Below are 23,088 nucleotides of genomic sequence, written 5' to 3'. Positions count from 1 at the left end.
CCAAAGTTATAAAGAACCATTTTTCAAAGAAAAAAAACGTGTTGTCGTTAGAGTTTATTTCTGTGTGAAAGTAAAAACTTATTCAAATAATTATACTATTTCAAAAAAAAGTTATTGACAGATTTTTCATTAAAATATTCAAAATGTTTACTTTTTTAGTTGTAAGAATTTTTCCATTATTTTTATCAAAATATAAATGAACAGTTTGAAAATTATATAAAGCTCTGTGAAATGTAAAAATAGCCTGTTTTCTTTGCAAAATTCGATCTGCGAAGTATTCTTGTACTACCCCGCCCTTTCTCATGAAAGAAATTTGGACTTGACCCATTGAAATTATGGTAACCGTAGTTACCATATTACACCTATTAGTACCTATCAGGGTTATTTCCCAGGTGTTGAATTTATAAAATTATTAACTGTGAATGAGAATAATGAAAAGTAATAAGAATTTTTATTTTCTTTATTTGATTTCCATAATTAATCATGAATGAAATCGGCCGAGTAGTTTAACTTCACTGGGGACAGTAATGAACAAAACCAAAAATAAAATGAATACTGGAAAAAAATATTGATTTATACACAAGCCTATTTTAGCATTTAAATACATATAAATTACTGACGGTACCCAGTGATTTTCCCATAATTTTTTCTGAGGTTACACTCCCAGTAATTCATTATGCACAATATGTGTATGCAATCAAAGTGTAAGTCGTTCAAAAGGCATTGATTCATTAAGTGTTAAGAAGTATAAAGAAATAAGGTTACTTGTCGTAGTTAACGTAAATGTATTATTTTAGCTTAAAGAAAATTTTAAAATGTGGTGATAGAATCTGAATTGGAAATGAAAACTTTTGAAGCTTGAGGGTATACGCTATAATTCTATAAAATGTTTGAGAGTATATGGAATATACCCTATGGGAACATCACTGACAGTACCAGACTTAATTTTTGTGTTTACATTAGATTTGGCTATAGCGTTTCAAAAACCTGTTAAACATAAATATTGCAAATGATATTTTTGAACCCTGATATGTATTACTCACAACAAGTTCAGAGAAATCATACATTATCAAATAGACTCATCTGATTTATGTGTGGGTTTGATCTTCAGTACTTCTGCTATGTTTTCATCAAACCAAGTTGTCACATGCAGAACATCCAGTTCAAAGTAATATAATTTATCAGAACACTTCTGCCTCCTGTATACTGATCTAGGGTCATTTTGAAGTACTTCAGTAATGGCTTGTTTGGCTTCTTTGACGCTATGTAAAAATTGAAGGCAAAAGGGACATTTATTGTGCGAGTGAGAATTAACATGAAATAATTTTAGATTATTAATTGCTCTCTCTGAAAAACAAACTTGAAGATGAATTTGTGGCAGCTTTAGTAAAGATGTGGCACAGTTTGAGTCTGATGCATCAGCTTTCACTTGTTCCTCATGAGAATCTGAAGAACATAAAAGGAAATTATATATATATATATATATATATATATATATATATATATTATATATATATATATATATATATATATAAAGTCTCACTCATAGGTAGCACAATGGCAAGTGTACTAAACAACAACAAGAAACACAAAAGAACATTAACAATGTAAATTGAAAACCATGTAAATATGAAAAGTTGAACAATAGAATGGGCAGTAACTGCTACGTTATCAAAGAGCTGGAACAGTTGGCATAATATATTAATTTGCATGTTTCTATAGAGGTCGGTAACATACAAGTCAGCGAGTATTTGCATTTTTATCAAATTAGCAAAAATTTACTTGATAAATTAAACAGCATTGGTTGACGTTAAACGAGTATTATTAAAAGGTGACAAGTATTTTAAAATTGCTGACATACTATCTAACCCCCCAGCTCTGACCTGCAAAAAAAGAGAAGGCAGAAAACTTACCCATTCTATTAGAAGAACAACTAACCCATTCTATTAGAAAACACCCATTCTATTAGACGAACGAAAAACACCAAGAAATCGGTCATCGAGTTACACAAAATCCAGTTCCGACAGTTGATGGAAGGCTCAGAATCCAAGTAAACGCCTCCCTTGCAGAAGGTTTTGAGCGCTTTTTAGCATTCAAGCCATCAGTGAACCTGTTGCCATTCGCAGTTATTTGGGCAGAGACTATAATTGTTGATGTTTTATGAAAGATTTCTTGAATAAATTAAAATAAAAGAACTTACTTGGATGCTGAGCCTTCGGTCAACTGTCGGAACCGGCATGGGACTGGATTTTGTGTAACTCGATGACCGATTTCTTGGTGATTTTTGTTTTTCTAATAGAATGGGTAAGTTTTCTGCTTTCTCTTTTTTTGCAGGTCAGAGCTGGGGGGTTGGATAGTACATGTCAGCATTTTCAAAAAACTTGTCACCTTTTATAACGCTCCTTTAATGTCGCCTTTTATAACACTCGTTTAATGTCAACCAACGCTGTTTAAATAAGCAAGTGAATTCTTGCTAATTTGATAAAAATTCAAATACTCGCTGACTTGTATGTTACTGACCTCTATAGAAACCTGCAAATTAGTATAATATGCCAACTGCTCCAGCTCTTTGATAACGTAGCAGTTACTGCCCATTCTATTGTTCATATTGTTCAACTTTTCATATTTACATGGTTTTCAATTTACATTGTTAACATTCTTTTGTGTTTGTTCTTGTTTTTTAGTACACTTGCCATTGTGCTACCAATGAGTGAGACTTTAAATAATATATGTAATATACATTTAATACTTTAGCTGCATTCGTGCTGTCTAAATGTAGAATATTTTACTTCAAGTTCTAATAATTATATATATATTAGGGTGGTCCTTATTTATATGGGAAAAATATTTTTTTGGAATTCAGCAAGTGACGCCCCCTAGTTTTGTGACACTATAATAAAAAGTAACGTGTGCAAAATTTGAACTCGATTGATCAATAATAACACGTGCCCCTAGGCCATTGAACTTTTAACACTTTTGATAATTTTCCCAGAAATCTTCCGAGTTTTTACTTCAGACCCAGTACATCATTTCTCCTAGGTTTGCAAAATATTTTTACAGTGAGGTAGCACTAAAATTAACCTTTTTAATTACTTTATAACATCTAAAGATTTTACATTGAATAAGAATGAAATAGTGCTTTAGAAACTTTACCTTAATCGTACGCTTTTCTCAATGTATCTCAATCGTGTGCATTTTTTTCCCGATAGTCTTGAACTGATTGTAAAAAATTGTAAAAAATTGATTGTAAAATTCTTCGATTAATATTGTGCTCCTCTTTCATTTGCATCATTCACAACTTTCAGCACTTTAACGATATCTCTTCCCTTTAAATAGCTTCCTTCATTTTGCCATGAATCAAGATCAAATAGGAAAACATCTTTTGGTGTTTGTAACTTATCAAACAGTTTTATTGACTTGTAATTGATTCTATAAAGAGGAAGATCTTTACTAAGAAAGTATTCCAAATCATATACTGTTATCTGAAATTTTTATACAGTCATCAGACACGTCTTCCTATTCAGCAAGCATTTTTTTGAAGTAGTCTTTTCCTATCCTCAAAGTTAATTCCTTCATCCAATACGGACAAAGCTACTAGTTCATCCCCTAAGTACCATAAGTGATTTATGAATTTTTCAATCACTGCTTCTGCTGCATGTTTGTCATCATTTTGTACGCTGCAGCTTTTTTAGACACTAGACTTTATATTAATTTAAAAAGCCTAGAATGGGCTGCAGCAAAAAACTATATCTTCATACAACATTTAACTGTAAAACAGCATTTACGGGCTTTCTCTTCATGTAAAGTCCATTTAAATTGTTTCCTAAATATATAAATTTTCAAACAATAAATTCCTTTTGCCACCCATCTGGCTCAGGCACAAGCTCCAGGTTGCCGAAAACATATCCCTATAGGAGGGACGACTTCACCAAGGAATACTATTACAAGTTATGAGAATTCTCTGTATTATTTCTCAATTCCGCTTTCTACGAACAATAATATGTCATCAACTTCGTCTTTTAGAATTTGAGTGGTATGTGTCCTTTTTGAATTTTGATGTGAAAAAGGGTTCAACAGGTTAGGATAGATACCCATTTCGGTTTCTAAATTTTGTGAATTGCAAGAGGAATTTGATGATAATAAAGGACTATGTACTGAAATAGAAGACAGCTTAAAGTATAGATTTTTACATTATTCCGATCAGGAATTTTTTTTAAATTTATATTTTGGATATGGAAAATTGAGTTTATTTTTATGGTAGAGTAATCGAGGATTTTTCAAAATTAAAATTATAAGAATGCATCAACATTTAAGTATATAACTAAAGAATAGCGAATTAAAATATAATTGTTATTACTTATATTTATAGCATGGAAACCTAGTGACCCTATTTGCCACACCTATTACATACATAGAAAATTTTCTAAATCAACACCCCCAAAGCTTGGAGGAGGCAATTTGTTGTTGTCAAAAATCATTCATTAATGGCCTTTAGAATCCCTGGTGTCCATTTTGGTGGAAAGAAATGTTCCCCTGCCGCTTAGTTTGAAACGAACGCGAATAGCGGTATTCCTGTCCCAAGGCCATTGGTGTACATGTACCCTATGTAATATGTAAAATTTTACAGACTGAAAGTGAGAGAATGGTTGGTCTGGAAGTAGCAACATCTATTGAGGTTCAAAATTACTTTAAATATGAAACCTAGGAATATTTTTACATAAAAATGAGAAAAATCCACAATTTTTTCTTCGAAACTCAAAAAAGAGGGCACTAGGGGCACGTGTTAATATTTATGGATTGCCTTAAAATTTTGCATGGATCATTTATTTGTATAATGGAACAAATTGAGGAGGCGTCGTGTAAAATATCTACATTTTCAAAAATAAGGACCACCCTAACATATATATATATATATATATATATATATATAAAATTAAGCAAACAGATTTTCAAATATTAAACAAATTATAAATATTTAATGATGATAAAAAAGAAAAATGCAAACATCTATTAAGTAGGAAAAGATAAAGTGTGAATCCAGAGCTCATCAGCCGTGGAGGATTCATTAAATATGGTCAAAAGACCAAAATTTTTAACTATGAACTAAAAGAGAATGTTTAAGCTCCAGTACATGCAATATAGAGTAACAATGGGCAAAAACACCACTTGCTGAACTAAAAACAATAAACTAGAGCTCAAACCTAAAACAAAAAGCAGGGGGTTTCGCCTGGACTAATTAGGAAAGCAAGTTCCGATAATTAGCCATCCACGGGACAGTACCTGCCTATAACAAAATTGTCTTACCTTGAAATCCGCGTAAACACAGCCAAGTCCATATCGGGACTTGTTTTCCTAATTAGTCGAGGCGAAACCCCCTGCTTTTTGTTTTAGGTTTGAGCTCTAGTTTATTGTTTTTAGTTCAGCAAGTGGTGCTTTTGCTCATTGTTACTCTATATTGCACGTACTGGAGCTTAAACATTCTCTTTTAGTTCATAGTTAAAAATTTTGGTCTTTTGACCATATTTAATGAATCCTCCACGGCTGATGAGCTCTGGATTCACTTTATCTTTTCCTATCTTATCTTTTCCTACTTAATAGCTGTTTGCATTTTTCTTTTTTATCATCATTAATTATTTATAATTTGTTTAATATTTGAAAATCTGTTTGCTTAATTTTATATTTACTTGGCTTTTTAGTTTTGCTGCGTTGCGCATCTATGGGCTCTTGGTTTGGTCTTTTCAATATTTTTCACTTTTATTATATATATATATACACACAGTCAATTCATGATAACTCAAACTTCGATAACTCAAATTTTTTGATAGCTCGAAAAAAAGTTTTTCCCTGCACCTTTATTGCGCTTTTAATGAAATTTTATCTCTTTAACTGGAAGTATTTTTCCCTCCTTATTGATAACTCGGTTTTTTCTTATTCAGTCAAAAAAAAAAAAAAAAAAAAAATTCCATCCCTCAAAACTCGAATTTTCAAACACATACAGCTATACCTTTTCTCCCCCATTTACGCACTCTAGAGAAAAAAAATGTGTCCTTGGGCTCTCTCTTTTGTTAGTGATTTTCACATTTGGTGTTCATCACAGGTATGTGGGAGGGGAGGCATGTTTCAGCTGCTGTTTTCTGCCAGCAGTGGACAACGGTCGAGTTTCTAGAATAAACGTTCTCTCAACCCGAATGACGAGTTCCCCGAACACAAACCCTTTCTTGTTCTAGTCTTAGTCTTCCTGCTTTATTCATTAGTGCTACAAAGAAGCTTAGGTTTATTTTTCATCGCACTATGGCTACAAAACGAAAATGTACTACTTTCTATTGCAGAGAAAAAAAATTGTGATTGATGCGGTTGAAAAAGGGGGAAAGAAAAAAATTGATATTGAGAAGAAATTTGTCATTCCGAACAGCACACTGACCATTCTCAAAAGTAAAGAGACTATTCTTAAAAACTGAGATAAAAAGTGGAGGATTTTGGGAAGCAACTAGGCTTTACATATTTCAAAGCAAGCAGTAGTTGATTTGAAAATTTCAAGAAATGAAACAACATCACTCTTTATAAAATTTGTGGAGCAAGTGGCAGTGTAAGTCAAGAAGTTTGCAAAGAATGGAAGGAATCAGTCTTCAATTCTAAAAGAAAATGACAACGAGAATGTATTCAATGCCGATGAAACAGGTCTATTTTTTAACAAAATAACTATTTTAAACTATTTTTTATCCTGACAAAACAATGGCTGTGAAAGGGGAAGCTTGCCATGGTGGAAAGAGAAGCAAGGAAAGAGTAACTTGATTACTGTGCAACAACATGGATGGAACAGAAAAAATGAAGCCAGTAATGATAGGAAAATCAAAAAAGCCAAGATGTTTTGCTGGAGTTAAATCATTTCCTGTGGACTATGAAGCTAACACAAAAATATGGTTGAACAGCCGAATTGTTTGAAAAATTTAGATCGTAAAATGTTTAGTCAAAACCACAAGATTGTCCTATTTGTTGACAACTGTACAGCCCATCCACGCTCAATTATGACGAAATTAAAATTTGTAAAACTGGAGTTCCCTTCCCCTCAATACCACTTCAAAGCTACAGCCGTTAGATCAGGGAATCATCCAAAATTTCAAACTGAAATATCGTCATCAAGTCGTGAAAAAATGCATTGCTGAAATTGAGAAGGAAGCAACCCTTCTGTAAAACTGTTGCAGGCATTAAGAATGGTTGATAAAGCCTGGAATTGCTTTGCACCAAGAACAATAGCAAACTCCTTTAGAAAGGCGGGTTTCCATAAAGCATCTGCTGAAGAGGAAGAAATAGAAAAGGAAATTGAGGAAATACTTGATGAAGAATGTGGAGTTAAGTCTCGAAAGCTCTGCAGCTAGATCCTGTAACAACATTTCGAGACTTCGTCAACATAGATGATGATATTCAAGTGTGTGGAAATTTATCGTACAAAGACATAGTTGACGAGTTTAGAAAACTCGCAGAAGAGGAAGATGATGAGATTGAAGAACTTATCCATTCAAAAAAGATCACCTTTAATGAAGCAAAAAGTGCCATGCAAGTGATGCGGGCGTTCATTGAGTCGAGACCTGATATGAACTCAAAGAAATTCAATGCTATTTCCCATCTCGAAAATATAATCGACGTGGAAAAAAAAGAGTACTCATAAAATTCTTCTTGACAGATATTTTAAATAAAGAATGGTAAGTTCTTTTTTTTTGTTCGCTTTTGTTAATGAGGTATATAGCATACTTATATTAAATGGAATGATTTTTTGTAACATTTTTGATTACTCGAATTTTAAATAACTCGAAGTTTTTATGTCTTCCCTCCAATTTCAAGTTATCAAGTATATATATATATATATGTGTGTGTGTGTTTGTGTAGGAAATAAGCTGGCAACTGAATTATGTTCATTCCGTGCAACTCTGCCCTCTAGGGGGGAGTTCGAAAAAGAGAGGGAGATGCCTGTTTATGTTCCGCGATGGCGGGCATCTTTTTTCCCGCGTGTGTTTTGTCTTGTGCTTTGTGTTGTAAGTAATAAATATTATGTGTCGTCACCTGGTTGTAGTCTTTGCAACGGATTTTACATCCTACTACAATGAAGAATACGAGTATCGTTCAATATACCCCTAGACAGTACCGCAAATTCTACATACATATATATATATACAAATACAAATGTGACGACCAGCAACAGGCTCTGGGCCCAGCTAGGCTGGTCCTAGTCAATTAATTAGTCCCCAATGAAGATCAATGGCCCTCTTAAAGCTATCCACTCTCTTGCTCATTACCGCCTCTTCCGGTAAGCTATTCCAAGCGCCCACGACCCTGCTAAAGTAGTAGTTTTTCCTGATTTCCAAGTTAGCCTGAGAATTAAATAGCTTAAAACAATGACCCCTTGTCCTGCTTTCCCCGCAAAAATTTAATCCATTTACATCTTTCATTTTGATAAATTTAAATAACTGAATCATGTCCCCTCTGACTCTCCTTTGCTCCAGGCTATACATGTTAAGCCTATTAAGTCTGGTATCATAATCTAAATCTGAGAGTCCCCTTACTAATTTAGTTACCCTTCTTTGAACCCTTTCCAATACAAAAATATCTTTCTTCAGATAAGGCGACCAAAACTGAACAGCATACTCCAAATGAGGTCTTACTAAACTCCTATATAAAGGCAGAAGAACTTTCTTAGATTTGTTTGAAATAGATCTATTGATGAACCCAAGCATTTTGTTGGCTTTGTTACTAGCAATACTGCACTGTTGACTAAACTTGAAGTCCTGATTTATAAAGACACCCAGATCCATAACATTTTCTGCCTGATTTATGACTGAACCCTGTAAACGATATCTCATACGCTTATTTCCATGACCTAAGTGTAGCACTTGACATTTCCCTACATTAACTGCCATACCCCATTTATCTGCCCACTTAGTAATATGATCTAAATCCTCTTGCAGCTGTTTTACTTGTTCTTCATTTTCGACAATCCCCATAACTTTTACATCGTCAGCAAAACAATTCATGCTTCCAGAAATATTTTCATTGATGTCACTCATAAATATAATAAGCAAAAGAGGCCCTAAAACTGATCCCTGAGGAACCCCACTTAAAACATCACTCCAATTAGAATGATTTCCTCTCACAACTACTCTTTGCTTCCTACCAGTAAGCCAATTTCTAACCCAAAGTAAAGTTTTTCCTCCTATTCCAATGTCAGCTAACTTGCTGAGAAGAGCAACATGCGGTACCTTGTCAAAAGCTTTTTGAAAATCAATATAAACAACATCCACACATTTTTTGTTATCTAAAGCTGAGGTAACCTTGTCGTAGAAATGCAATAAATTAGTAGTACAGGATTTACCTTTCCTGAAACCATACTGCAAACTAGTCAACAGACTATTAGTCTCTAAGAACATCATGATCTTAATTTTGATCAAAGTTTCGAAAATCTTACAAATCACCGAAGTCAAACTTACAGGTCTATAATTACCAGCAATATATATATATATATATATATATATATATATATATATATATATATATATATATATATATATATAGGAAACACTATCATATACTGTATTTGTAACCTGGACAAATCAATGAAATTAAACTTCACAACTCAGTTCAATAGATGCCATAGGCAGCTCTATGACACATGTAGACGATAAATTTAATAGCAATATAATATTGAACAAGAAAGAATGAAAATTTGGAAAACGAACCATCTCATGGTTTTTTCCCTACTCTTGGGGAGTACCCCTAATGAGGCCCCAGGGTATTTTGGGATTTTTTTCAAATTTTGGTTCTTTCTTGTTAAATATTATATTGCTACTAAATATATATATATATATATATATATATATATATATATATATATATATATATATATATATATCCAGGGTTTGTCCGAAAAGTAATAGGACTGAGTCGATTTAAAAAAATTTATTGAGCCAATTGTTACAATTCTTTAAAAACTTTCAAAATAGGCTCTTTCTGCGTTGATGCAGCGCTGCCAGCGCAATTTCCAAGCATTGAAGGCGTCATGGTAGGCATTCTCCGGAATAGCCTTGAGAGCTGTGGTGCATGCTGCTTGGATCCCCTCTGTCCTCTCAAAATGCTTGCCTTTCATCGGCCTTTTCAGGCGAGGAAACAAAAAAAGTTCGAGAGGGCCACATCTTGGCTGTAGGGCGGCTGCTGAAGCGTTGGGATGCCGGCTTTGTTCAGGTAGCTGTTCACCAACTTCGCGCACACCTTGTGCATGTTCAAATGCACTGTCACAATGTCATGAACCACAGATTTTGGTAAATTTAGCATTTGGGCAATTAAATGAATACTTAGTCGATGGTCTGAGTTCAAAACTTTGCTCACACGAGTCACATTGTCGGTGTTTGTCGAAGTCGAAGGTCCTCCAGCACGGTCTTCATTGGCGACCTCTTCCCGGTCCGCCAAAAAGACCTGGTGCCACCGAAACACACCACTTCTTGCTAAAGCAACATCTGGGTAAGCCTGCTTGATCATATCAAACGTCTCTGTCGCAGATTTACCAAGTTTCACACAGAATTTAATCGCGTACCTCTGCTCTAACGAACGCTGCATTTTTGACTTGCACCACTCACAGAAACACGTTGCGCGAAAATGCCTATCCTGACTCTCCAGGTACTTGGAGCCAACCGACTAGCTGCTCGTTCGTTAGCTAGGAATGCCCTCTACCGAATCCAGTCGTCGCGTGCATGCTCCGAAGTACAGTCACGGCGGAAGAAATTCAGTCCCATTACTTTCCGGACAAACCCTGTAGATATATATAATCTATAAAGTTCTAATGTTGTAAATTTTTAAGCATAAAGAAACTAAATGCACTAGAATCTCAATTCTATTTATTTATTTATCATTAAATCTTTCCATTTAAGATGATTCAGGGATCGTTCTAAAAAGAAATTTGATCTTTTATTTTTATAAAATTTTCAATCCGTAGAAACAAACCCTTGGCAAAATTCCAAACAATTTAAACAGTCCTTTCAAAAAATTCTAAGCTTCTGTTGTTTTGTTATTGTAAAACATAAATATAGTAAGATTAAACATTAACACACAAACAAAAAAAATGCTATGTATCATCATCAACATATTATACTCAATGTACATACCATTACATGTTGCTTCTGTTTTTGCTTCATTACAGCAATCAGCACTTTGCTGTGGAATTGGTATATCATAGTGTGGAATATAAGGCTTGATATCCAGTACTGGTGTGCCATCTAACAGATCGATTCCAGACAGATAAAGGGTGTTTCCTATCATAGGAAATAAAAATAGAATGAAACGAGTAACCTTTGCGACCAGATAAACACGTAGGAAAAGTAACATTGCAAAGCAAAATTTTCATCTACATGTATAGATTTCATTTATTTAGAACATATTTTCATCAATTATTGTTACCTATTTAAAAAGATAAACAGCAAAGGAAGATTAAGGTTTTGAGCAAGTGTGGATGCAAGAGGTCAAGACACTCCCCCAAGTTGACAAAGTTAGTCTAAATCTGTTTTTTGGGGGGACTTATACTAGAAAAACTTGCCCTGTTGAAAATTTTGACCAAGACTTTGGTTTGCCATCCATACATACATTAGCTCAGCTAGCATACATCCTCTAAGAGAAGGGGAGGGGGTTATATGGGCTTGGACAAAGCTTCTGTCGGGATTTCTCTTCAACTTCTCCCCCATCATTGTGCGTGTACATACATGTATTTTCATATTTACTCAAATCCAATCCTGAATTTCTACAATTTTTACAATTAAATGAAATTAATAATTAAATATTTTAGGTATAACCTAATTCACCACAAGTGGATAGCATTTTCATTGAGAACAAAGGAATCAAGTTAATTAATCTTTGTGACAGCCAAATGATGACAAATTTTCTTCTTGTTTCAAATCATTATTTTATCTATACTTATACTCTGCAATTTTCTTTTACATATTTTTTGTAAAAATAATCCTGTCATATCGTAAAGAGCATGATTAGCTATAACAAATCTAATCTGAAATGCTTTTGGCCTAAAGGACTTCACTGAGGATGACCTAGAAGCTGGAAGTTTTTTACATATTTTTTTATTATTATTGATGTTTAGCTTTTAACAAATTGATTGCTTTTATAAGTGATGAAAAAAATTTTTACAAATGAAATCTTGCAAAGTGGTCGCTTTTAGGATATAAAATTTTGTGAATGGGCCACAAGCCCTATTTACACCTGAATTGACCCTTGAGTTATTGTCAATATATTCTGGGCAATAAGTTGCATAGGATGTTCATATTTTCCGTAAAATGTGTAAATACTTATTTCTTTAAAGAAATTTACAGATCCTTAATGTTCTAGAATTCAGGTCCTAGAAATGCAGTTTTAGGGTATCTTTAATCACCATGAGAAAGGGTCTTGACTTGAAACCTCTTGTATTTGCACCTGTACAGACGACTGCATAAAGATTTTCAATGCTTCAAAATGTGCTTTTTGTATTTACAAAATTTTTGAAAGATAGTAATTCCAAGTAATCGATTATTCCAAATATTCTTTATTTACCTAAATTAATGTGTTTATAAGTACCTGTTGTAAATTTATTAAATTATCTTTAGATGAGAAGTTATCTTATGAAAAAAAATGAGGCTTTAGGAGTGCAGTTTAACTGGAGATCAATATGTTGTTAATAAGATAAATTTTCTGTTATTTGAAGCTTCTATATCTATTCAGAGCGATTTCCTTTATTTAAAAAGGGATGAAAAAAAATCACAAAATTTCATTGGGAAAAATTTTAGTTTGAATGCTATTGGCGTATATACAGTGGAAACGCTGGTTTTCAATCCTCAGTTACATACGTTATCCTGCTTCCAACATCATTTTCGGATAGTTCGTGAAATTTGCTGTACTGGCAAAGTTAAAATATTCCATATTTTTCATTAACCTTTATCATAAAATCTGCTTAATACGTTTTTCTTTAAACAGAGTAAGCTCATATTTCCTCTATGAGACTCACAAAGAAAAAATTCTCACACTGTTTTTCCCAACATGGTTCTTAGCTGTTTGAAGCAGCTCTTGCATTTTTTATGCTCTGTCTTATTCTCTTCATTGGGAAAGCATAATAACTCTATAACTAATAACACAATTTTCATTTTCAAATAGAAAAGAAAAAAAAAAGCCAGCATAGAGCATGTTATACAGGAAATTGTATGTAAAAACAAGTAAAAATTACAGATTTCTTCCCCTCTTGTCTATTGGGAAAGAATCAGTTTTCAAATAATATCCTTAGGTTTTTACCAACCTGCAATTTTTAGTTTGCTCACTTTGTGAATTTTTCATAATTAGTTCCAATGTTCAATGGAAAACGCAAAATTGGGGTTCAACTGTATACTTAAGAATAAGCAGGTTAATCACTAGAGATAGATGAGAAAACATTATTTAGAATCTGGCTAGATCGTACTCACCATTAATTTTATCCAATTTTGTTAGAGATAATCCAATTGGACATGGCCTGTGAGGTGATCGAGTGCTGAAAACACCTGTGGATATGCCATTTAATCTAGGTGGATGGACTTTCGATTTCACTGACACCTCAGGTCCATTCTTGTGAAACAAAAAGAGAAGCCTTAAAGATAGAGCTTTAGTAAAATTATAAAAATTAAAAAAACAGTCTGTACTCTTTCAATAAGAAATTTTTAATTTATTCTGAGTTTTTTTATACAATACAACGTTTGTGTTAGTAAAATCTCTTAAAAATTTCAATTTCTCAAAAAAAAAAAAAAAAAAAAAGTTAGTACATTGAGTTTCAAAACTAGATCTACAGCAGTTAAAGGGATATTTTATAAATTATTTCACAAAAACCTAAGTGAACTTTAATGAAAAAAATTTAGTTGACAAGTGTTGAAAAATACAAAGGTAAACATCTTAAAACTTTTATATAATAAATTGTCAGAAATTATTCACATTTTCCATAAATGTTACAAAATATGAAAATAAAAATTGGTACGTGAAATACACCGCCACTTCCTTAAGAGGTTTTCCATCTCCTGCTCAGTCATTTTACTATGCCGGGCTGATGAGTGCTAATAAGCACGAAACTGCAGTCCTCTGCTGGAAGTGACAGAGCTGGCGGTGTATTTCATGTATTTCTGCTTTAGCCCTGGCTAATGGGCGGTAATTTACTGAATATAAAAATTGGTACTCAAAAAATAAAAATATCTGCCCACATACATTAAACTCAAAATTTTATACTTTTATGGACAGTAAAGAATGTCAAGAAAATCCATATTGTGGCGTGGTAAGAAGTTTGTTTTTCCATAAAGTACACTAAATGATCGGGGTATTGGGAAGCTTTCAAAAATTTACTTTTTTTGCAGATTTCTCGAGAAATAAAAGACCAATTGCTCTGTAATTTTTTTCACATAAAATGTATACCCCAGCTGTCCTTTTCCGATAAAAATTAAGTCTATTATTCATTTAGGGGACAAGCAACAAATTGAGAAAACAAAAGAAAAGGTTTTGATCATTTTTCATTGTAAATAGCTACGAATAAATTATAAATTTCAGAAATAAGTTTAAAAGCTATGAAGAATTTATTTTTATATTTTCGTGAACATATCGCTTATACCCAAGGAGATTGTATAAGCATTTCTTTCAAATATGCAAATTTTTGACCCCCCCTTTTTGTATTTAAGCTCTCTCATGAGCTTGTTACATCCAACTTGCTTGCTTTGCACTGAAGAAGGAGATTGAAACATGTTTGCATCTTAAACTTTTCAATCTTTTATTTGTGCTTTTAAACGTTGTTTCTTACCTTTATCTATTTCATGCACAGAGCTCTCATGCTTTTTAAGACTTAAGTTTTTGTTGTAAAAGGTCAGCTGGAGTATACCTTTTATGTAAAAAAAACAGAGCGATTGGTCTTTCATTTCTTGAGAAATCCGTAAAAATGTGAGTTTTTGAAAGTGTCCCAATACTTTTGGTCATATACTGTATTTATAGGAAAAACCCTTTTCCAAATGTTTGTGCAGAATTTCTTCTTATATAATCAAAAGAAAGATGAAGCAAGAGTTACTTCACCATAAAAATATGTCTTGCTTTGTCAAATTGTCTGTCGTTCCCTTGCCCTTCCTACCATGGGCACCCATATAGCGGGGAAAGTAGGGGGCTCAATCCCTCCTTAAAAACTAGTACTTCCTTGCTTTTAGTACTTTTTTTCTGTGCAAAAATATAAAATCATTTCTTAGCCAGCCACTATTGAATGAGTTATTAAAAATGTCAAACTTTAATAATTCCAATCTGTACTGAAATCGGTTTCTATGGGGAAAATATCCTGCTAAACCACGAGGAAAATATCTGAGCCCCCCCCCCCTCCCACTTGAAATTTTGCATATGGGTGCCCATGCTTCCTACATTAACTTTTAAAGGAATACTTGAATTCAGGTAGATCTGAACAAAACGTTTTCTGTTTTAAAGGTTCAGATGTATTCACAGGCACATACCCCTTAATAGTATACATTTTCCAATTTCTCTTTAAACTTCCAACTTTTCCACTTGATAAATATATTCAAAAATATCTTTTTTTTATATGAAGTTTAGCTTTAGGAAGGCACTTGATTTTTAGAGAATTGATCAAGTGACTAGGACCAGTTTAGCTGAACCCAGAAACTGATGATGGTTGTCTTTTTTTTTTTTTTTTTTTTTACATTTTTTTATTGTATTTAGTATATTTCTTATGCATAAGAAGATTTAAATGAAAAATTGTCAATTAAATCATGCAGTTATCCATTTTATTCAATGTATTTTTAAATTTTTGTCTTAAATTTAAAATGTTGTATAAAGGTAGAATTTGTCCACATTATTTAAAAAGGAAAAAAAGAAAATGTTCTTTTAACCTTTTTCAAGATAATCTTCTATCAAACTTTTTTTTTTTTTTTTTTTGCGTTATTTCCAACAAAATGTCAGCAATAATTTGAAAAATTTTATCTCTGAGTAAAGAATTTTGGACATAAAAATAATTTAAAACTTTTTTAAAAATATATCTGGGGAAAAAAATATTTTTGATTTTTTTGCCCTTTTAGAATAAAACTAGATTTTAAACAGAAAATCACACATTGGCATTCAATGTTTTCAAGAAAAAGACGTACATTTCTTCTTTTCTTAGTTAAGTTTTAATGAGTTTCTTCACAAAGACTAGATAAATAATTTATCTATAATTAAGAAATTGAACAGTACCATATGTGTGAAAATTTCTCCAATCCTATCAAAGAATGCTCTGGGTTTGTAAAATGTGTCTTATTGATTTCCAAGGTTGCTTTCGCAGTGGGGGATAACAATGGTTGTCGAGGGATTCCATTTTTATTCCTGAAGCATGATGATATGTAACCTATGGGCTTCATTAAATAGCTTCTTTCATTTTCGTTATCATCTGCAACAAATGATAAGTTTTAAATAAGAAATAGCGAAACACAAATTTAACCATTAATAGGCTTCATTGACTTCTTTCATACTCAAGAGGAAAAAAAGGACATGTCTTTGGTTAAACAAAGTTATTTTAATAAGAAAAAAAATGTCGATATAAAACCTTAATTCTTTTAAAATTCTTCAACAGTTGCAGGTTATTGATCCGCTAATTATGTTCCCATTCCCGCCTCTTTTGTTCTTTTACCCCTTTTATGGTTCATCTGAAAATTAGCAAGTCTTTGAAATGCCAACAACAGAGCTCATTAAGTATTGTTTCCATCTCGCAATTGAAAAAGAAAAATATAAATTTTTCTCTCAGTTTCAATAAATTTTTACTGATATGATGTCACAAAATTTTTGCATTCAAGTATAACTTGTCGCTTACACATACAGCAGACATGCATGGATACAGATTAACATTTCAAGGGGGGGGGGTATATGCTGAAAAATATAGAATTTTAGGTTTGAAAATTTCTGGAACTGTTTGGATGTTAAAAAAAAGTGCAGGGCAGCCAAATCGGGCAGGGATAAGGTACGTAGCAGGACATAAACTTTACCAGTCAATTTTAGAAGCAATGATAAGAAGTATTTTTTTTTTCAAATATTTACTTAAACAAATAGTTAACAAGTTAAAAAGACAGCAGTAAACACTTATATGCATTTTATTCATTAAGCATTTGAACTCCTCCCATATAAATAATAGACAATGATCGAGTAACCCGCGTGCTTCAACAATGAAACTCGCGCCACGGCATGATAATTTGATAATATGTTTTGGCAATGTTTAACATGCAGGGAAAGGCTTTATTCTGACGAGTCTGAACTCGATCCAGTACAGTTTACTTTACAGTATTAAACAGGGTTAGAAAATTCTTAAAAATTTTACATGCCCTGCCAGGCATGTTTGTTAAAAAAAATATGTGCCAGAATAAAATTTTTAAATGCCCAGTTTTTTTTAATTGCATAATAATTAAAATATTTGATTTTGTCATGTAGCATTAATCAAACGAAAAATTACACCTGAATCAAGAACTGTTTCAATATAAAACATTTTTAAAAAAAGTTAAAATAAATAGTACATTGGTCATTAAGATTCCAAATACTTAATCATAAAAAATATAATAATTATACGCTCAGCCATGCATATAACGGTAAAAGATTCATGCCCAATCGGAATTTTTACATGCTGTGGGCGGGCATGTCGGGCAATATAATTTTCGAGCCATGGAATTAAAGCTTAACAGTTTTACTGGTAAGACTGTAATTTCAGAGGAATGAAGAAACGAAAACTATTAACGCTATCTACTGGAGTTTAGGGTTAATCCACTGGTGTTAGGGTTAAAATTTCAATTATCAAAATATCACCAAACAGGCAATTGCTTCGTTCAAATGTAGAAGAGTAAAAGCAATTTTCATCTGTCATACCTTGACGGGCGATTTTCTAGCTTTGTAATAATATATTTGCATCATATTCTACATCCATACATCTTGTATGCAATTATTAAATTATGATCACATACAATAATGATGGATGATATTGTCAACAGTAGGACTGGGCGATATCAGAATTTTAATACCGCAATATATTGCTCTCTTAAAATCGATATTTTCAATATATCGATATATTCTGCGGGGGGGGGGGGGGGGCCGCAAAGGTTATAGTTTAGAGCATAATATATCGAAAAGCAACAAAAAACACTTTGAAATATAATGAATGCAAGAGGGGCATGCAAATGGTATATAGCTCAATGCATGACAAAAGTGCTTCATAACGAAAAAGTTTTAAATATTCAATTCAATATTTTGTTTTAATCTTTCAATTTGAACAGTCTCAATAATTTGAATGTACTTTGAGCTATATTTCGTATTGACGTCTTAAATAGTTTATTTTTAGATATTTAATAGCTCTAAGACTTTTTACTTCTTAGTTGAGCAACATTGAGTAAAATATCAATAATAAATTTTTAAAGAATGCAGCTATAAATTTTGGAAACTATCACACTATACACCCATTGAGCACACAGAACTATGAAATATACCTTTAATTTATATGTCACTAACTGCATTACCCGACGTTGCACGGTCAACATTAAAAATAAAAGTTTCATCTAGTGACACATCTTTAACAATCAGGTTTAAAAAAGAAGGAAAAAAAAGCATAAACATTTCCCATCAATGTGTAGAAAGCACAATTTTATGACTCAAAATTCAAATTTAGACATCATTGGATTTTTTCGTAATCATTCTGGATTTTTTGGCGAAACCACCCAAAGTGGTCCCCAAACACCCCATTTTGATGAAAAATACCTTATGTGAATTCCTGAGCATCAAAGGACCGCTGCCCCATGTTTGGAAAAAAATCTGACGAAAACTGGATTTGCATAAAGAAAATTCCTTGTAGGGTGTATTCGCACCCCACCCCCTCCCTCATAGGTAGGCAAAAACCCCTATGATAATTCCTGACCATCAAAGAACTGCTGTGCCAAATTTGGCAAAAATCAGACGAAAACTGTTGATTCGTAAAAGGAAACCCCTGGTGGAGGGGGGGGGGGGCAGGTTCGATTGGGAACGAAAAATGCCCTATATGTGAATTCTTGCTAAGACAAAATGCCGCTAAACAAAATGTTGCAAAAATCCGACATAAACTGAATTTGCATAAGGAAAACCTCCGTGGGGTGTTTTTGCACCCCATCCCCTACTTCATCGGTAGGTGAAAAACTCCTATGAAAATTCCTAAGTATTAAAGAATTGCTGATTTAAATTTGGCAAAGATCCGATGAAAACTGTGGATTTGTAAAAGGAAACCCCCTGTGGGAGGGAGGGGGAAGGTCCGATTGTGAACGAAAACTGCCTGATATGTGAATTCTTGAGTATCAAGAGACCTCTATGCAAAATTTTGCAAAAATCCGATGTAAAATGGATTTGCATAAGGAAACCCCCTCGTGGGGTGTATTTGCACCCTCCTCCCTTTCCTCACAGGTAGGCGAAAACCCCTATGATAATTCCTGACCATCAAAGAACCGCTGTGCCAAATTTGGCAGAGATCCTAAGAAAACTGTGGATTTGTAAAAGGAAACCCCTGGTGGGAGGAGCAGAGATCCGATTGCGAATGAAAACTGCTCTATATGTGAATTCTTGAGCATCAAAGGACCTCTCTGCCATATTTGGCAAAAATCTGACATAAACTGAATTTGCATTAATAAAATCACTATTTGGTTAATCAAAATATATAACACATTTAAAACTATAGATTTTTAAATATTGATTTTATAAATGCAATTAATTTTTCTTTGGCAGATCCAATCCAGAATTCATATTATTAGGTGAATTAATTATCTCATCAATGTCATTATTTCACAAGCAATTTAACCGAAAAAAATACGAAAAATTCTTCACTTTTTCAATTTGGTATTTGATGACGACTCTTAAACTGAAGTCAAAAAATACGAAACATAAGGGCTGCAATGAACTGCCGAAGTAACATAATACGCGGGTACTTACGCAGTTTATGCGCGTACTTGCATAAAAACCCTATTTTCCCGCATGCAAAGAATCGCTAGAAGTTCCGGCAATGGTATATGTGCGGCTTTCAGGCAAAATTAGGAAGTTCAGTTTCATTCTATTTGGGGTTGCCAGCGAAACAAGATTTCATCAGATTGTTTCAATGAAGGGCATTAATATTTTTCCTCTTACTTTCGGAATTATTCGTTCAGAGCTAAAAGAGATGAGTTGCTCCATCTAGTGAAATAAATGTGCTACAAAAGTAACCTCATTAGGATTTTTTCGTTTTTCTTTTTTTTTTAAATAAAAATATTTTTTTTCTTTCCACGTCGAGATCCATTAAGGCCGTCCGGTGAGTTTTTCCTTTGAAGCTTACGAGTGTAATTTTACGAATCCATTCGAAGGGAATTACAGATATTCAGCCTAAATGAAAAAATCATGGAATATCGCAACGATTGGAAAAACCATGTTCGACCTATGGCACGAGGGAGACTTCCAAGAGCTGCCTTTTATTACAGACCAAGGGGCAAACGAGACCGTGGTAGGCCCAGGAAACGGTGGGGCAACCAAGAAGCCGCAACAGGCTATATGCCTAATCCTTGAAGAAGAAGAAATATTTTTGTTCATTATTTTTCTTAAACCTTTCATTCAGCACAAAATCAGTGGTTTAGGTTTAATTTGAACTATGAATTGTGTTGATACCTCAATTAGTTAAATTTTTAATTGTTGTATTAAGATACATTCATAACCAATACACCTTATCGTTCAGAGGCCCACGAGAGGTCATGTCAGCTTTGTCAGAAACTAGGGGTGTGGTCCTTGGAAGGGTCCCGCTCTGAATTGCAGTAGTATAAGTTTTGAAAACCTTATAGGGGGGGAGGATCCGGAGACTAAACTGACAAAGGGGCCCAATTTTACCTTCGGCGACCTTCTGAATTTTTCCCTTTTACTATAATTCAAAATGAAATAACTGTTTGAAGAATGCAGAAAATATCTTGAAATTTCAAACACTCATCCATTAACACAGAGATATGAAAGATTATGTATTTTTAAGTCAATATTTTAATTTATCTGTGATTAAGTCCCGTATTTTTTTTCAAACAATATATCCGGCGGATAAAAATCTAAATATTGTTATCGCGGTAGTAGAGATATATCAATATATGATGGTATATCGCCCAGCCCTAGTCAACAGTTTAGTGGGGAAAGCATGACCAAGTAGGGGGTTCCTAAAGAGGGCACTCCTGGGTGCCGCGAAGTGTCCATGATATCAGTATATAGTTATGCAATAGAGATAGGCTAGGTACAGTGAGAAAATTTTAATACTGCAAGGGGTGCCATCAAACAAAGTTTGGGAGTCTCAGAGTTAATGTATGCAAGTATTAACTTTGTATTTTAAAAAACGAACATTTAAGATAATGATGAAATACTGAATAATACTGAATTTTTTTATACATAAAAACCTTGACCCTCACTTTGTTTCTGCGCCTGACAGCAAGTCCATCATTTTTTTCGGGGTGGGGGGGAGGGAGCAATTCCCAACCCCTGGTTTTAAGAAATGTATTTACACATATGAGAGCATGATTTGGGGGGGGGGGGTTTCGACGCAATATAAATTGAGTATGTACCTTTTGACAATACTGTGTCACAGGAAGAGAGATTAGTTCTACTCAACAATAAAAATAATAAATAGTAAATAAAATGTTTCACATATAGATTTGCATAAATTACTAATAATTGATTTCAAACAAAAGAGTGCAGGAGACCTATAAACTTAAAACTTAATTTCATATTTAAATAATCTAAAATCTGTCTAATATGAAAAAGTTCATTAAACAAAGTAAAGAAGCACAGGGGGTTAGTTCTGATGAGCAAATTACAAGAGTTTGATTTGGCATTATTTTCACACAAAACCATATTGTAGTTATTTCACCCATAATTTTATTATTCCTTTACAAGTTCTTATCAATACAATAGGATATAATCAATGTATATTTTTTTTCCTTTTTTTTCTAATGAGGCTGCATTGGGCACCTTATTCTTTTGCAGACCTATTGTAAATCCCCAATATAGCATCCAGTCTATGATGTGCCATTATTAAGGCACAATTGTCAATGGCAGATAATTTCTGCCCCCAGTTTCCACCAGATGCGGGCACCTGGGCTTACGTCTATGAGAAACTGCACCAGGGATTTAATTTTGCCCAGGGCATTCAAAGCCAAAGGAATATACAAGGGATCTTTTGCATGCTGCGTAATTGATATTTTACATATGCGTAACTAACATAAGTGCTGACGAGTTTCTGCATTGCTAAAATCCACTACCTGGCCAACGCCGGTCAGAAACCAGGACCAGAGTGCAGAAGGCCAAGGCCTTACCACCACGCCACCCCTAGCCGAATTTTCAAAAGTATATACCAGCAAAAGAAAGTTCTTATGAACAATATGTACATTTAGATTAATTGTTCTGAAAAAAAATATATATATATGTATTGATCATACATTTATTTTTTTCGGATGATGTTTGTGCCTTTGTTGCAACTTGCTCCTGCAACAGAGATTGAATTCTTCCAACTTCACATTTAAGGTTGGATTTCTGTTTCAAAAGCTCCTGCCTAAAAAGAAATGCATTACTATTTCATGGATCAATACATTCATAAATGTGCTTTTAAATGCAAAAACCACAATCACACGAAGTTGAAACTGTCATTAAACACATACTTCAACATAAGATCGGAATAAGAAAAACTGTAAAAATAGAGTAATAAATGGGCCATGAGTTTTAAAAATTTTTGGTAAGTACGTTTTGTGTTCAAACGGAAAACAATATACCTTATATTTTTGAACTCACGTCTGACTAAGTGAATTTCAGACCGCAAATTCTCAACCTCAGCCATAACAGTAATTTCTCTTGAACGAAAAAGAATATCAATCTTCTTCGTATATCTTTTTTTTTTTTCTTGTTCACGCCTTTTGATAACAAATAAATAAATAACGTCGTCTGCTCTGTCTTTTACCTGCTTTCTGCTTTCACAAAATATTACACTACACTACATTTGTTGCAATTACACTAAATAGCTAACAGATAAAGGCATTAGGCCTTTCTTCTCCAATTTAG

The 23,088-nt window shown here is 33.3% G+C and overlaps 1 protein-coding gene across 1 annotated transcript; it reads right to left on the bottom strand.

The window, feature by feature from the left end:
* Positions 1-507: 507 nt before the first annotated feature.
* On the bottom strand, positions 508-23,008 carry LOC129226390 (tRNA (adenine(37)-N6)-methyltransferase-like). Its single transcript, XM_054860992.1, has 6 exons — positions 22,803-23,008; positions 22,473-22,585; positions 16,243-16,435; positions 13,473-13,633; positions 11,148-11,294; positions 508-1,446 (listed from the first exon to the last, which is right to left on the bottom strand). Exons 1-6 carry the CDS (start codon positions 22,865-22,867, stop codon positions 1,070-1,072), a joined length of 1,056 nt encoding a protein of 351 aa, XP_054716967.1. The 5' UTR covers positions 22,868-23,008; the 3' UTR covers positions 508-1,069.
* Between the last annotated feature and the right edge of the window lie 80 nt (positions 23,009-23,088).

This window comes from Uloborus diversus, chromosome 7 (genome assembly GCF_026930045.1).
Source record: "Uloborus diversus isolate 005 chromosome 7, Udiv.v.3.1, whole genome shotgun sequence".
Lineage (NCBI taxonomy): Eukaryota > Metazoa > Arthropoda > Arachnida > Araneae > Uloboridae > Uloborus > Uloborus diversus.
This window is presented reverse-complemented; position numbering and strand designations above follow the sequence as displayed.